Source organism: Lissotriton helveticus, chromosome 4_1 (assembly GCF_964261635.1).
Source record: "Lissotriton helveticus chromosome 4_1, aLisHel1.1, whole genome shotgun sequence".
NCBI classification, from domain to species: Eukaryota; Metazoa; Chordata; class Amphibia; order Caudata; family Salamandridae; genus Lissotriton; species Lissotriton helveticus.
The window spans coordinates 1514866859-1514879292 of record NC_136063.1 but is presented as its reverse complement, the minus strand read 5'-3'; the positions used below and the strand labels follow the sequence as shown (position 1 = coordinate 1514879292).

The window sequence follows — 12434 nt, the reverse complement described above, 5'->3', positions numbered from 1 at the left end:
TGGGGCGCTGCCAAGTGGCAGTGCGCAAGTTGCATTTTCTGGAGAAGCTTTATATTTGGATTTACAAGATGATGATTTGGAAGAAGGGGAATTGAGGGATAAAGATGCTGGGCTTTTGGCAGCACGGGCCCAGTGGGGTGGGCTGGGGCAACCCCCTGTTTCTCGTATTTTGCAGGAGTCACGTGTGGACCATGCAGCGGTACGTGAGGCAGTGAGGAATAGACCTTCTAAAGGGGATCATGTTGATTTTCAGCAGCAGTCGGCGTCGTTGCCAAGAGGTAAGGATGGATGGTGGGCCGTGTGGAAACCAAGGGAGAGTCTCCCTGTTAAGAGTACAAGATCAATTGGTACAGGTGATGGGGTTCTTGGTGAGCGAGTCGCTCTGGCACCGAGGCTTGAGCGGCCGGTGGGTTTGAATGTTTCTACTATGCAACCTACGGGGGAAGTTTCTACAGTTGGGGATGGGGTGGCTGTGCCAAAACCTGTTACGGAGGATAGTATCCTGCCAAAAAGATTGCCCTGGTGATGGGGTGATTGGGGAGCGAGTCGCTCGAGCACCGCTGCTGGTGCGGCATGCGGAGGTGAATGCTCCTGTCAGCGACACATATGGAGCAGGTTGCGGAGGATAGTATCCTTCCCAAGACAGTGCCTTATTCTGGAGTGGGATGCCTTTGGGTCTCATTTGTTTGAGAACACTAAATTTAGAGTCTGGAATGGCGGAGGATAGTATCCTTCCTAAGCGATTGGCAACAAGGGGAGAGTCTCCCTGCTCAGCGTGACAGATCTATTGGTACTGGGATGGGGTGGTTGAGGAGCGAGTCGCTCGAGCACCGCTGCTGGTGCGGCAGTCGGAGGTGCATGCTAATGTTGCAGGGGATGTTTCCGCCAGTGGCTTGTGCGGACAGGGGACTCAGCGGCACCTACGAAGCAGGTGGCGGGGGATAGTATCCTTCCTAAGCGAATTGCCTTATTCTGGTGCTGGGATGCCTTTGGGGTCTCATTTATCGGAGAAAACTGAATCCAGGATCTGGGATGGTGAGTTTGTGGATGTGTTCGAGCTCCTGCATTGTGTTGGGCAGGCAACGGCAGGGTTTAAGGAAGATTTTGAATTGGCTTGGCGGCCGCGAGTTCCGAAGTCTATTGACAATTGGACCAAGGGAGGGGTACAGGGGGCAGAGGACAGCCTTCGCATTTTGTTTCCTACGGCTAGGAATACCCCGATTTGGAGGTGGCCAAGACTTTGTCCTGGGGGTTTCCGGGTAGGTTTCCAGATTGGGTACCAGGGTCCTCGGTTGGGTCGGTGGTCTGATAATCAGAAGTCCGCCGCAGAGTGCCCCCAGGTTGTGCAGAGGATGTTGGAGTCTGAGCTTGCTGCGGGTGGGATCGCTGGTCCTTTTTCTTAGCTGTCCTTTCCCGGATCTGATATTTTTTCCCCTCCGGGTGTTGTCACCAAAAAGGCGGCTGGGGATTTCCGGCTCCTACACCATTTGTCCTGGCCGGAGGGTCCTCTATCAATGATTTCATCGACCAGGCAGTTTATAGCGTGTCCTATGCTTCGGTTGCTGACGCCCTGAGGCTGGTTTGCACTGTGGGCCCTGGTGCGCTGCTGACGGACAGTGACATTCGCTTGGTTTTCGCCTTCCGCCCATTCATCCGTGGGATTTTTTGGTCTCTTGGGTATGCACTTTGGGGACGTTTTCTATGTTGACAGGGTTTTGCCGATGGGCTGTTCGGTGTCCTGTGCCCTCTTCGGGACTTTCAGTATTTTTTCTGCAATAGCGCTTTCACTTTCATCAGTGGCCATGTTTTGGTATGTCATTGTTTGGATGCTTTCCTTTTCATTGATGCACGGTCTGGGCGGTGTCGGTTGGCCCTTGCGATTTTTCAGGCTATGACCATGGAACTGGGTGCCCCGTTTGGGCCCGATGAGACCACGTGCACATGTACCATGTTGACCTTTTTTGGGAATTGCAATCGATACCACGGTTGTGGTTGCGAGGCTGCCTGCTGGCACGGTGCGTGAAATCTCTGCTTTCATCGGGTTGGTGTTGGGCGAACGCAATTGGAGCTCCGTGCGCCTTACCGCACCTGTCCGTGCAGCTTTGGGTATCGGGTTGCACATTTTTGCAGGCTTTCAACGGCGTGTCCTTGTTTTTGCGGACGAGGACATTATCTGACAGGTGTCGCTCTTCACGGACGATTCTGGAGCCCACGGCTTCGGCATCTTTTGGGACGGGCGTTGGTGCGAGGCTGGCTGGCCTGTTCATTGGCGGGCGCAGCATGGCTTTTTTAGGACTGTTCCTTTTGCTGGCGGCTCTGTACAGCTGGGGGGAAGAGTTCCGGACCCGATCTGTGTTGTTCCGCGTGGACAATATGGCGATGGTTGACCTTGCTAACAGGCAGAGTGCACGGGTTTTTTGCGTGTGTTGACACTGTCGCGTGCTTTCATGTTGTGGTATTCGCAGCTGGATATTGTATTCACTACTCGATATGTTCAAGGGGTCACTCATTGCATTTCTGATGCTTTATCTCGCTCTAAGTGGTTGGAGTTCCGACGTTTGGCTCCTGGGGCAGATCTAGACCCGTTAACGATCCCGCAGTACGTATGGGCCTTGGGGGATTGAGAGTTTTACAGTTGGTTGAGCATTCAGGGCTGACACCACCCGTCGGAGCTATTTCCAGGATTGGGGGGAATCATTGCAGTTCGGTGAGAACAATTTTTCGGTCTGGCATCGGTGGTTTTTTTGTCTGAGGAGCGTTTTTGTTGCATTTTGTTTTGCATTGGTGGACGGAGGCCTCTCCCTCACGGCAATTTTGAGTAAGCTGGCAGGGACACCCTTTTTTATGGGCAGCTTCGGTGGGGGAGGGATCCTGCTGGGGGGGGTGCTGGTCATGCAGGTTTTGAAAGGTTTGGGTAGTTTGCAGGCCGGTGCCCGAAGGCTGCGGCAGCCGGTGAATTTTGATTTGCTTCAACTGCTGTTAGCCCAGTTGGCTGTCTGCTGTTCTGACGCTTTTGAGTGCCGGAAGTTTCGTTTGGGTTTTGTGTGGTTGTTTTTGGGGGCATCCCGTGCTTCTGAGTTGTTGGGTTTGTTCAACAGGGCGGGTATGATTAACAGGTGGAGTGGTGCTGGCACAAGGCAGGGTTCGCCTCTGGTTGCGAATGTCTAAAACAGTTCAGTTGGGAAGGGTACGTGGGTTTTTTCTTGGGGCGGAGCGGTTGTCATTTCTTGTTGTCCTGTGGGGGAATGGGAGGCTTTCTGGGCGTCCCCCCATTTTTTCCACTGGGGGTAATTCTCTGTCCCGCTGATGGCAGTCGGATTGTTGTTTCGCAGTTGTTGACTGTTCTGAGAAAGGTGCTGTTAGGTCTGGGGCGGGATCCTTTTCAATTTGGTGCTCATTCCTTTCGGATTGGGGCGGCGACGGAGGATGACAGGTTGGGGTGGGACTGGTCCCAGATTTGCTGAATTGGGAGATGCAGGTCGAGATGTGGTGCAAAGTATGTAAGACAATGACTCGTCTTTGTTTTCCTAACATTTGTTTTTCTCCTAGGTCTTTAAAAAAAAAAACAAAAAAAAAAAAAAAAACCTGGGTGTGCACCATGGTGATCTGGACGGCGTTTGGGCCATGCTTCCAATGGACTGGGGCGAGGACTTCTTCAGCCATGGAAACGGCGCGGGCAAAATATTGAATTGTTCGATGAAACTGTTTTGTACAGACTTATGCATTTATTAGTTGGCTCACCCTCATTTGCAAATTTCTGAGAAACATTTCTTTTGCGGGGTTGGGGTCCACCTGTCGCAATTGGGTCTTTCTTTTATCTTTTGGAATTGCGTGATTTAATAGCTACAGCACTGGATGTGCAATTGTGGTGTTCCCCCCCCCCCCACCCCCTTTTTTGTCCTTTCCTTTGGGTGGGGCAGGAAAACTCTAAAGGTTTTCCTGGGTGGCGGTTTCTAGTGGGGGGTGGGCAGCCTGGAGCGGGTTGGTCCATCCTCAAAGGGCAGTTAAAGGAAATGAGGGGGTATTCTTCAAGAGTTAGTTGTTTCTGGTTTGGGTTAGGTTAACTTGGTGGGGGGGGGTTACTCCTAGGTAGGGATGCTTAGTCAAGCTGGAAGATTTGGATTTTATTAATTATTAAATAATGTGTTGGAAAGATGTTTGATGTACACACCTGTCTTAAATAAAGTGGCCTTTCTTGCTCTCAAAGAGGTGTGGACAGTGTTTTCTTGCGCGAGGAGGGACCCAGGGAGAGCCGTGCGCGAGCCGGTCTCTCCCTGGGTTTGTTCGCGCAAGGACGACTGGGCGCAGGACAGGTGGTGTTCTCCTTGATTAGGAGGAAAGTTATATAAGAGGTCCAGGGCAGGCGGGAAAGGAACGCGCTAGTGGGAGGTTGGGGAGGAAGGTTCTTTTGCCCCACCCACCCTTCCCCTTTTTTCTCTAGGTTTTTTCCCCATTTTGCAGTCTTTTTCGGTACTGCTATGGCCTTCTGGCCTTGCCACTTTAGGGCAGGTGTCTTGTTCTTTTGTAGGCGGTTTCTAGTGGGGGGTGGGCAGCCTGGAGCGGGTTGGTCCATCCTCAAAGGGCAGTTAAAGGAAATGAGGGGGTATTCTTCAAGAGTTAGTTGTTTCTGGTTTGGGTTAGGTTAACTTGGTGGGGGGGGGTTACTCCTAGGTAGGGATGCTTAGTCAAGCTGGAAGATTTGGATTTTATTAATTATTAAATAATGTGTTGGAAAGATGTTTGATGTACACACCTGTCTTAAATAAAGTGGCCTTTCTTGCTCTCAAAGAGGTGTGGACAGTGTTTTCTTGCGCGAATGACAACTCTTTTGGAAGGCCAGCATCTGAACGACGCAGTCATTAAATACGATTACTATTTTGAGATAGGAACTGTACACACTATGCCACAAAGTGCATTTATATTTACTGTTTCTTGGTAAACTGGTGGGTCTGATTTTCACATTCTAAACTATTTGATTCACTTTGATCAAAAGAACTTTTTAGAGGTTTATTTGAAGTTCGGCTCTTTCTCTCACGTGCGCACTCTCACTTCTCCCCTCTCTTCCCCCTCTTTTTCTCTCTCTCCCACACGCATATATACTGTGCATCGTATCTCACCGTGCACACTCCATTGGATTTGCATCCCCCTACCCCCTACCCCTCCTGGTGCAACCAAGTAACCTCACCCACGAGACGCACACAGCACAGCACCACCCCGGCTCACTCCAAATGACGATTCATTCACCTGTCCGTGGACCCCTGACCGCCAATCCTCCGCATTATTTTATAACAACAGTGTAGTGTATTTACCAATTAAATATAGAAAACAAAACCCTGACAACTACCAACATAACACCTGACCCAACCCAGACGTCCTCCCCAAAAAGTTTAATGGGTCTATTGGAAATTAGAAGTCCCAAATGGAACAAAGGAAGCATCTGCAGTGGTCTCACCCAGAGCAAACTAATCTGAAAAGTTTACTTGCAAGCGTCTAACAGGTGCAAACTGAGTGAAGTTTAGAACTGCGTAAGCAGGGGTATGGATGCTCCGCAGCCGTCTCAGCCAATGAAAGGGCTTCGGCAGGAGTAGTGCCTGTCGATCAATAAAACGTGCTTGTTCCTGCCCAAGCGGCTTGTGAGTAGTAATAAGTGGGGAGGGAGGAGGGCGCGCGGCCCCGGGGCTACGAGTGTCCCCGGCCCTCGGGGTATCCGTTACCTGTTATCCCCGCTGCCTGCAAACAGCTCTCCCAGCCTCCATGCGCCTCTCTGGCAGGTGCCGGCGCGCGCTGGAGCAGCTCCACCGCTCGCGGGCCCGCCTCCGCCCCTCTCCACTCCACTTCCTCATTCCAGTGCAGCATCCTCCTCTCCCTCACAGGGCCGGGGCACGCCTGTAGTGTGCTCTGCCTCCGCCGGCTCCCTGCAGCCTTTCATAGAGCCAGGGGTGCCTGGAGACGACAGGCTCCCCCTTCCGGGGGGCTCGAAGAGCAGGACTGGCAACTCCCCCTTTCATCTCCTCGGTGCACCTCTCTGTCACTCTGCGCACGCGGTCACTCGCCCACTTAAGCACATCATGCCTACCTGTCTGTGAAAACTACCATCTGAGCAGATGCTTCCAGTCATAATCAATCACACAGCACTTTAACGCGAAGCAATTTACATATAATTTGCGAAACAATTATTAACAGCCCGTTGACAGAGGTACACGTGTTATCAACCCATGAAGGATGAAATTCCGAGTCTGTCATGTTGTGATTGAAACCCGTCCTTTCCATGTCGCAGCAACTAGAGCCTATGTATAGAGAGCGTTGTCACTGGCAAGTCAAACCTGATGAGTGCGAGTGTTCCACTGCCTAGAGCAGTCTTACTTTTGGCCAATTCCAACGACTCAATTTACTATCGAACTGCCCCACACATGGAAATAATATTTTTCTTTAAAATAAAATATATATTTATTTGACGAAAGCCGCCAAATATGTCATATACATTTATGTGTGCATAAAACAACTTCATCAATCAGATTTTTACTTAGAATTTCGGGAATGAATATTTATGTTACAGAGGAACCAATTGTTATTCACATTTTGGATTTGCTTCACAGAGTATATCAAAATACCACTGGATTTATTTGGATGAAAATACATATTCCATTTACTGCACCACTCTGGGCCAACCTCGATATTAGAGTAGCCATTGGAAAGCAGGGATCAGTTTATGGGACCACATTGAGCCCTGGTGTCTAAAGCGGGATCTCAGCGCTTTCCTTGACATTAAATTCCCTGTTTTGCTCATGGCTAGTTTGTGGAACCCCAGACTGGATTCCCTCATCTAAGGCCTGCATAAGGTGGCTCTTGTGAGCGCAGCCGGCGGTAGTCTCTTTTTGTCACGGATTTCTTAGGCCGCACTTGTCGTGCCCAGGCTACTTTAGGACAGTGTGGGGTACAGGGAGTGATCGAAAAAGGCAGGGTACAGAACACTGGAATGAGATATTACAGGCAGCTTTGCCTTATCTAGGGTACTTCACAGATACAAACATTATTGAGTTCCAGTTAAGTTTCCTTTAACAGTTGAAGCCTGACTTAAAACAGTGGTTTTCATAAACTTACAGGGTTTGTAGTGGTCTTGCTTTAGTATCAATATTATGCTTTTTTTAAAGGTACACCTACATAAAACTTCGGTAGCCCAAAAAGTCAATTTGCAAGGGTAACTTCTACAGTCTGATTCACCCAATCAGGAAGTATGGGATTTTAATTCTGTAAAGTGTCTTCCCATGGCAGGCAGTTTTGAAGCATGGTAGATTTAACAATGTTATAAATTTAGATTTAGGGACGAAAAAGGGAGCGTCACTGGCATTGCCCTGCAAACTGGAGAGAACACCCACAAACTCAAACGTTCATGGGCAGTCACAAATATTTTGGAGCCAGTTTCCCCATCTTCAAAAAAAGATTGAAAATAACACTTGTGCAAAGCAGAGATAAGGTCTTTTCCAGGGTGGGCTTGGGACGAGACCACCCTGGTGTTTCACAGGAGTGTAGGGGAAGTGGTTTCTGAAGATGGAAGTTGTTTCCCTGTGAAAAAGTTAAAAAAAAAAAAAAGTTGACCGCGCAGCATTATTCACGCAGATAATTCAACTTGTAGAACGCACACATGTCTATATTTGGCAAAGGTGCAGTACTGCTGGAAATTTACGACTGCCACTGATGAGCAGGGCTACTGTTGGGGTTCGTTGTGAGTCTCTAAAATGCTGTAAAAGCCATTCTGAACGGAGAGGGGACCCTTCATGAGGAGATTTATTAGACTCCTGACGTTGGCAGGCTGGCTTTTGTGATTCGAGCCCTTCAGTTTGCTCGGGGTGTACATAAAGGTGGATAGAATTGCATTTTATTCCACATATAATATGTGTAATTCTCATGACACATTCTGGTTTTGTCATGCTCCAGTGTGTGTTGGAACGCAATATTTAACTCCCATAACAGAAAATCTGCTCCCTTTTACTGTAAGGTGTGCACTCTCAATGTTGACACCAGAATGTCGATGGGACACAATATTGAGGACAGTCAGTCAGTCCGTCAGTCAATCTTTATTCGGGTACCACAGTACCCATAAAAGCACAATATAAAATACATTACATGCATATTAAAATTTTAACCGGTCAAATAGTCTAAATACATTCATTATACAGATCATAAGTGATTTAGTGCAAAATTTAGGATCATCACAATACAAAACTATTTACAATACTCTCAGTCTTCAACCATGGATCTGCGTGCCCTTACTGCCGTTTTTAGGAAAGTGCAAGTGCGGAAAATAAGGTCCTCATCATCTAAAGTTAACATGGAATCAAATGCTGCCTCTAAACTAATTGGTCTTCTCTTGTTAAAATACGAGCATAAAAACTGTTTAAAATATTTGATATAAAATTTGCAGGAGAATATAAAATGCTTTACAGATTGCTCACTCCTCCCATCGCACGGACACGGGATTGAGTTTAAATTAGAACAATAACCAAGTGGAAAGGAGAGTACAAAACAAATTATATTGAGGACAAAATATTACACTTAACAATGTCTTATATTCTTTTCTGCGCCACTCTTTATTCAAAAAGTGAGCACGGGAACAATTTGCTATGTTTAGGAATTTGGGTTATCAACTAACTACGGTACATAAATCCCATTCTTATTTTTAAGTGCTAAACTGTTGATCTAGCAACCTCATTGTGCAGTTGTAACACCACGCTTATATATGATCTGCATAATTTTGTTTAATTAATATAATAGGAAAACTTCTGAATCACTTTGTTGATAGATCAATCTATGCACAATACCTTGTCCTTAGGTTCCACTGTTTTGTAACACATGGGATTTGCCCTTGTTTACCACTTTCATCTTTGGGTGGAATTTTGTTTCCTGTATTTAGCAGAGGTACTTTTGTTGTGCGTTGTTGATGCACTAAACTTTAAATTATATTTGCCATTATGTACCAACATTGGAGGTTCACCTTCTCACTGTGGAATGCAGTAGTAGTTGAATATAGCTGAGATGCAGAATAATACCCCCAAATATATGTGTGTGTACAGACTCAGTTCAGCATCTCACACTCTGGAGTGAATTCAGTCCTCACAAGTTAGCCTTGAATGCCTGGGCCTTCAAGCCTGTCCACGAGTGGTAGTACGATGGCTGGTAGCTCTTCTTCTCTCCTATCTCCAGTGCTGGAGTTTCACCCAGCAGTGAGCCCAATCTGGGTCTTTAAGCAACAGGAGCAGGGGATGGGCATCTGGTTGGACACTGCCTGAATGGACCAACAGTAGGTGTATCTAACTTTGAAAGATTGGCACTGAACAATTCCCGGGTCAACAGGTTCTCACTGGAGCCCTGAAACTTCCCGGTCACACTCTGTGCAGTTTCCCTCCTCTCAAGTTGGTCACAACAACTTCAGTTACTGAAGTCCCAATTGTGCCCCGCGCAAGTAGGGCAGTCACAGGCCCCCATAGGCTGTTAATTTTGTCAGTTGTGTCCACTGACTGGCCTATCACCACTGGGTTCATTTATGTCTTACACTGGCAGATCTTGCACTTGACTGTTGCGACCATTCATTCACAGGCCATTCACAACACTCAGTCAGAGCCTGACTCCAGTAGCGGCTCGCAAAGGTAAGAGCAGTGCTGCGGGGCTAAGACTGGGTACGGGGCGGTGGAAGTCGACAGACAACGGGATAGGCAGTACTAAAGAAATAAATAAATAAAACCTCTCAATTTGCGCTTGCCCAATCGCCATGTCGGCGATGCTGGTAGCGTAAACTAAGTGGCTTATTTATTTAATATTACTTATCCTGTCGACTGTCAACTTCCACCACCACCCACCCACCCCACCGCTCTTACATGTGTGAGCCATCACTGCCCCACTCACCTCTGGAATTGCACTTGTTGAGTCACTGTTCCAACCAGTAAGCAGCACAGAGTCTGCAGAGCAGCTGACTCGCGGGTCAAACAGATTGCTATCCTGTAGTCCTCTCTTCTGAGAGCCCCACAGACAGCAGGGATGCACTGCCCCTCACTCATCACAGCAGGCAGCCAGGCTTCTATGAGCTTCAAGACAGATATACTTTTCTTTCAGCAAGGGATCCATCCATCACCTGTAAGAGACTGACTGTCAGGCAAACACCAGACCTGGTTGTACAGCAGTCCACGGGAAAACTCTGCAGAGCACTCCCTTCCTTGGCATAGAGGACCTGGAACTGAAACAACAAGTGTGGTCCCACTTTCGTACACAACTGACTGACAGGAGACCTGGATCCACTGTCTGAAACTGTAGAACAGGTTTAGGGTGGTCCTCCTTTCAAGCATACCTTCCAGGCTGTTCTATCGACACAGTTTTTGTGTAGAGTATTAAGCCTCACTGCAGGGTAGCCTATGACGTGGCGCACCCACAGCAGAGGCACAAAAAGGTGTGAGGTTTCTGCACATGTCTGTCATTAAGCCATTGATGGAAGGACAAAAGTACAACCCTCCCCTAAAGGTTTCCTGACCTTGCACAATAGAGTCTGCTGTTCTACCTCGCGCTCTATAAATCCACTTACAATTACAATTACAATTACAATTACCCCACCATCTACCAAATTGCATTGTTCAATAGGTAGCTTCATGCTAAGCAAAACACTGAAATACATATCTAAAGGAGCCCTATCCGCACTCCCCTCACTTCAGTGAATAGGTCTCCTACATCCAGCTTCAGAAATGTGAGCAATTCATTTCCAGTGGCTAGGGACACTACCCTCACATTCATCATGTACAAATCTAGATGAGGAGTATGTAAAATGAATCCCACAGCCCTCCATTATTCTAGCTCAATCACACACACAATGCCCACTACACACAAGAACACGCTCACATGTACTTGGGATTTCAACACTAGGATGTGGGCACACACATAGAAGCTGAACTTTAGACATGCGGGCCATTACCCTCCACTCCTGTGACTCAGATGAAAAGGTGTGTTTGCACTATGGATTCTAAAAACACTGTACGCTACTACATTTTCTCTACTTGATAAACCCATGACAGGGACAGTGGCCTACCATTAGCAAATTAGAGTATCCTTGGTACATCAGTCCAGGCCATGTACAGTTCCAGGACATACTCATGGAATGGACAGGCCTAAGCTACTGCTCACTCACTCGATTAGCATGATGCCAAGGCCATCAATCAAACGTCATGGTACCAGATAATGCAGCCACGGACTCAGGGCAGAGGAACATGCCTGTATACCATACAGAAGACATCTCAGTCCCAACATTTACTACTGCACCAGAAAATCAACATTTGATGTTTGAAGGTGGATATAAATAATGAATCTAATGCTTCTGCCAAATACACTATAATTGTTGCATATAATATATTAGGGTGTGCACGCTTTCGCAATTTGACTGATTAAGGGTTGCTTTATATTTTCTTCATATGTCTTCCATTGTGTTTCATTCAAGTTGGTTGTGGACCAGTCTTTTTAGGTCTGGGTCAACAGTTCAAATGGCAATTGACCGTTTGTTACCAGAACCTCAAAATTTAGATAGGGTGGGCTTGGGCTCCTCCTCACAGAAGTATTCCTGCTCAGCTAATGTTATTTGCTATTTGTATTTATCCTTCATTCTGCAATGCGTGAGGGACTATTTTACATTTTAATAGTACACTCAGTCATTGGACACTTAGGGATCTATTACGATTGCAGGCGGACTCTGTCTGCCCGCCACTGCAATGGCAAAATAGACCTCCAGCCATAGGTGTGGCGGTCCCGCCATGCCAATCAGGATGCAAACACCACCATGGCTGTCGCATCCAGCATTTTTCACATTGCGGTGGGCGGTGCTGTCAGCAGCACCCGCCGCAATGTGAAAAATGCATGTTGTGCATTTGCATGCACAGCATGACAGGCACCACGCGGTTCCTGCCACCTTGTACATGCAAATGTAGGGGGTACCATAGGTACCTTCCATGTGCACCCTCCACACCCCTGACACCCTGGGGTTCCCCAACGGGCCCCCAACAACAAGGACCGAATGCCTTTCCATGGTGGCATTGCCGCCATGGAAAGGCCAATTTCCGCCATCATCATAATATGGATGGCGGTGTCTTGCAGACACCGCCACCATATTGTGACCCTTTTCCGACCGGTCGACGAGTCGCCTGGCGGAAAAGCGCCGGATGGTCTTTCCATCCGCTGCGGACCCCCCAGCCATTCTAATATGGCGGGGTGTCAATCAGGCATGGATGGTGGGTGGATCGCCCCCGCCGTCCCAGCGGTGGCTACCGCCGGCCCGGCGGGGGCGTTCCGCCCGCTATCCTAATGGGCCCCTATAATATTTGTGTCAAAAATGCATTGTATTCATGAAGCAATTTATTTTGTTACAAAATCAGACTTTTTAGGTGGGTATATGTATCCAAGAACCT

General features: G+C 47.9%; 1 protein-coding gene across 9 annotated transcripts in view; it reads right to left on the bottom strand.

Moving 5' to 3' along the window:
- Positions 1-5977, bottom strand: part of IKZF1 (IKAROS family zinc finger 1) — a 314542-nt gene extending 308565 nt beyond the window's left edge. For 5 of the 9 annotated variants that reach the window (XM_078688095.1, XM_078688096.1, XM_078688100.1 and 2 more), the window contains exon 1: positions 5715-5976. In XM_078688095.1, coding sequence (XP_078544221.1) covers positions 5715-5856 — 142 coding nt within the window. In that variant the 5' untranslated portion in view covers positions 5857-5976. Of the gene's footprint in view, positions 1-5714 lie in introns of all 9 variants that reach the window. The other 4 variants (XM_078688103.1, XM_078688104.1, XM_078688097.1 and 1 more) reach the window with 2 other exon arrangements.
- Positions 5978-12434: the final 6457 nt, after the last annotated feature.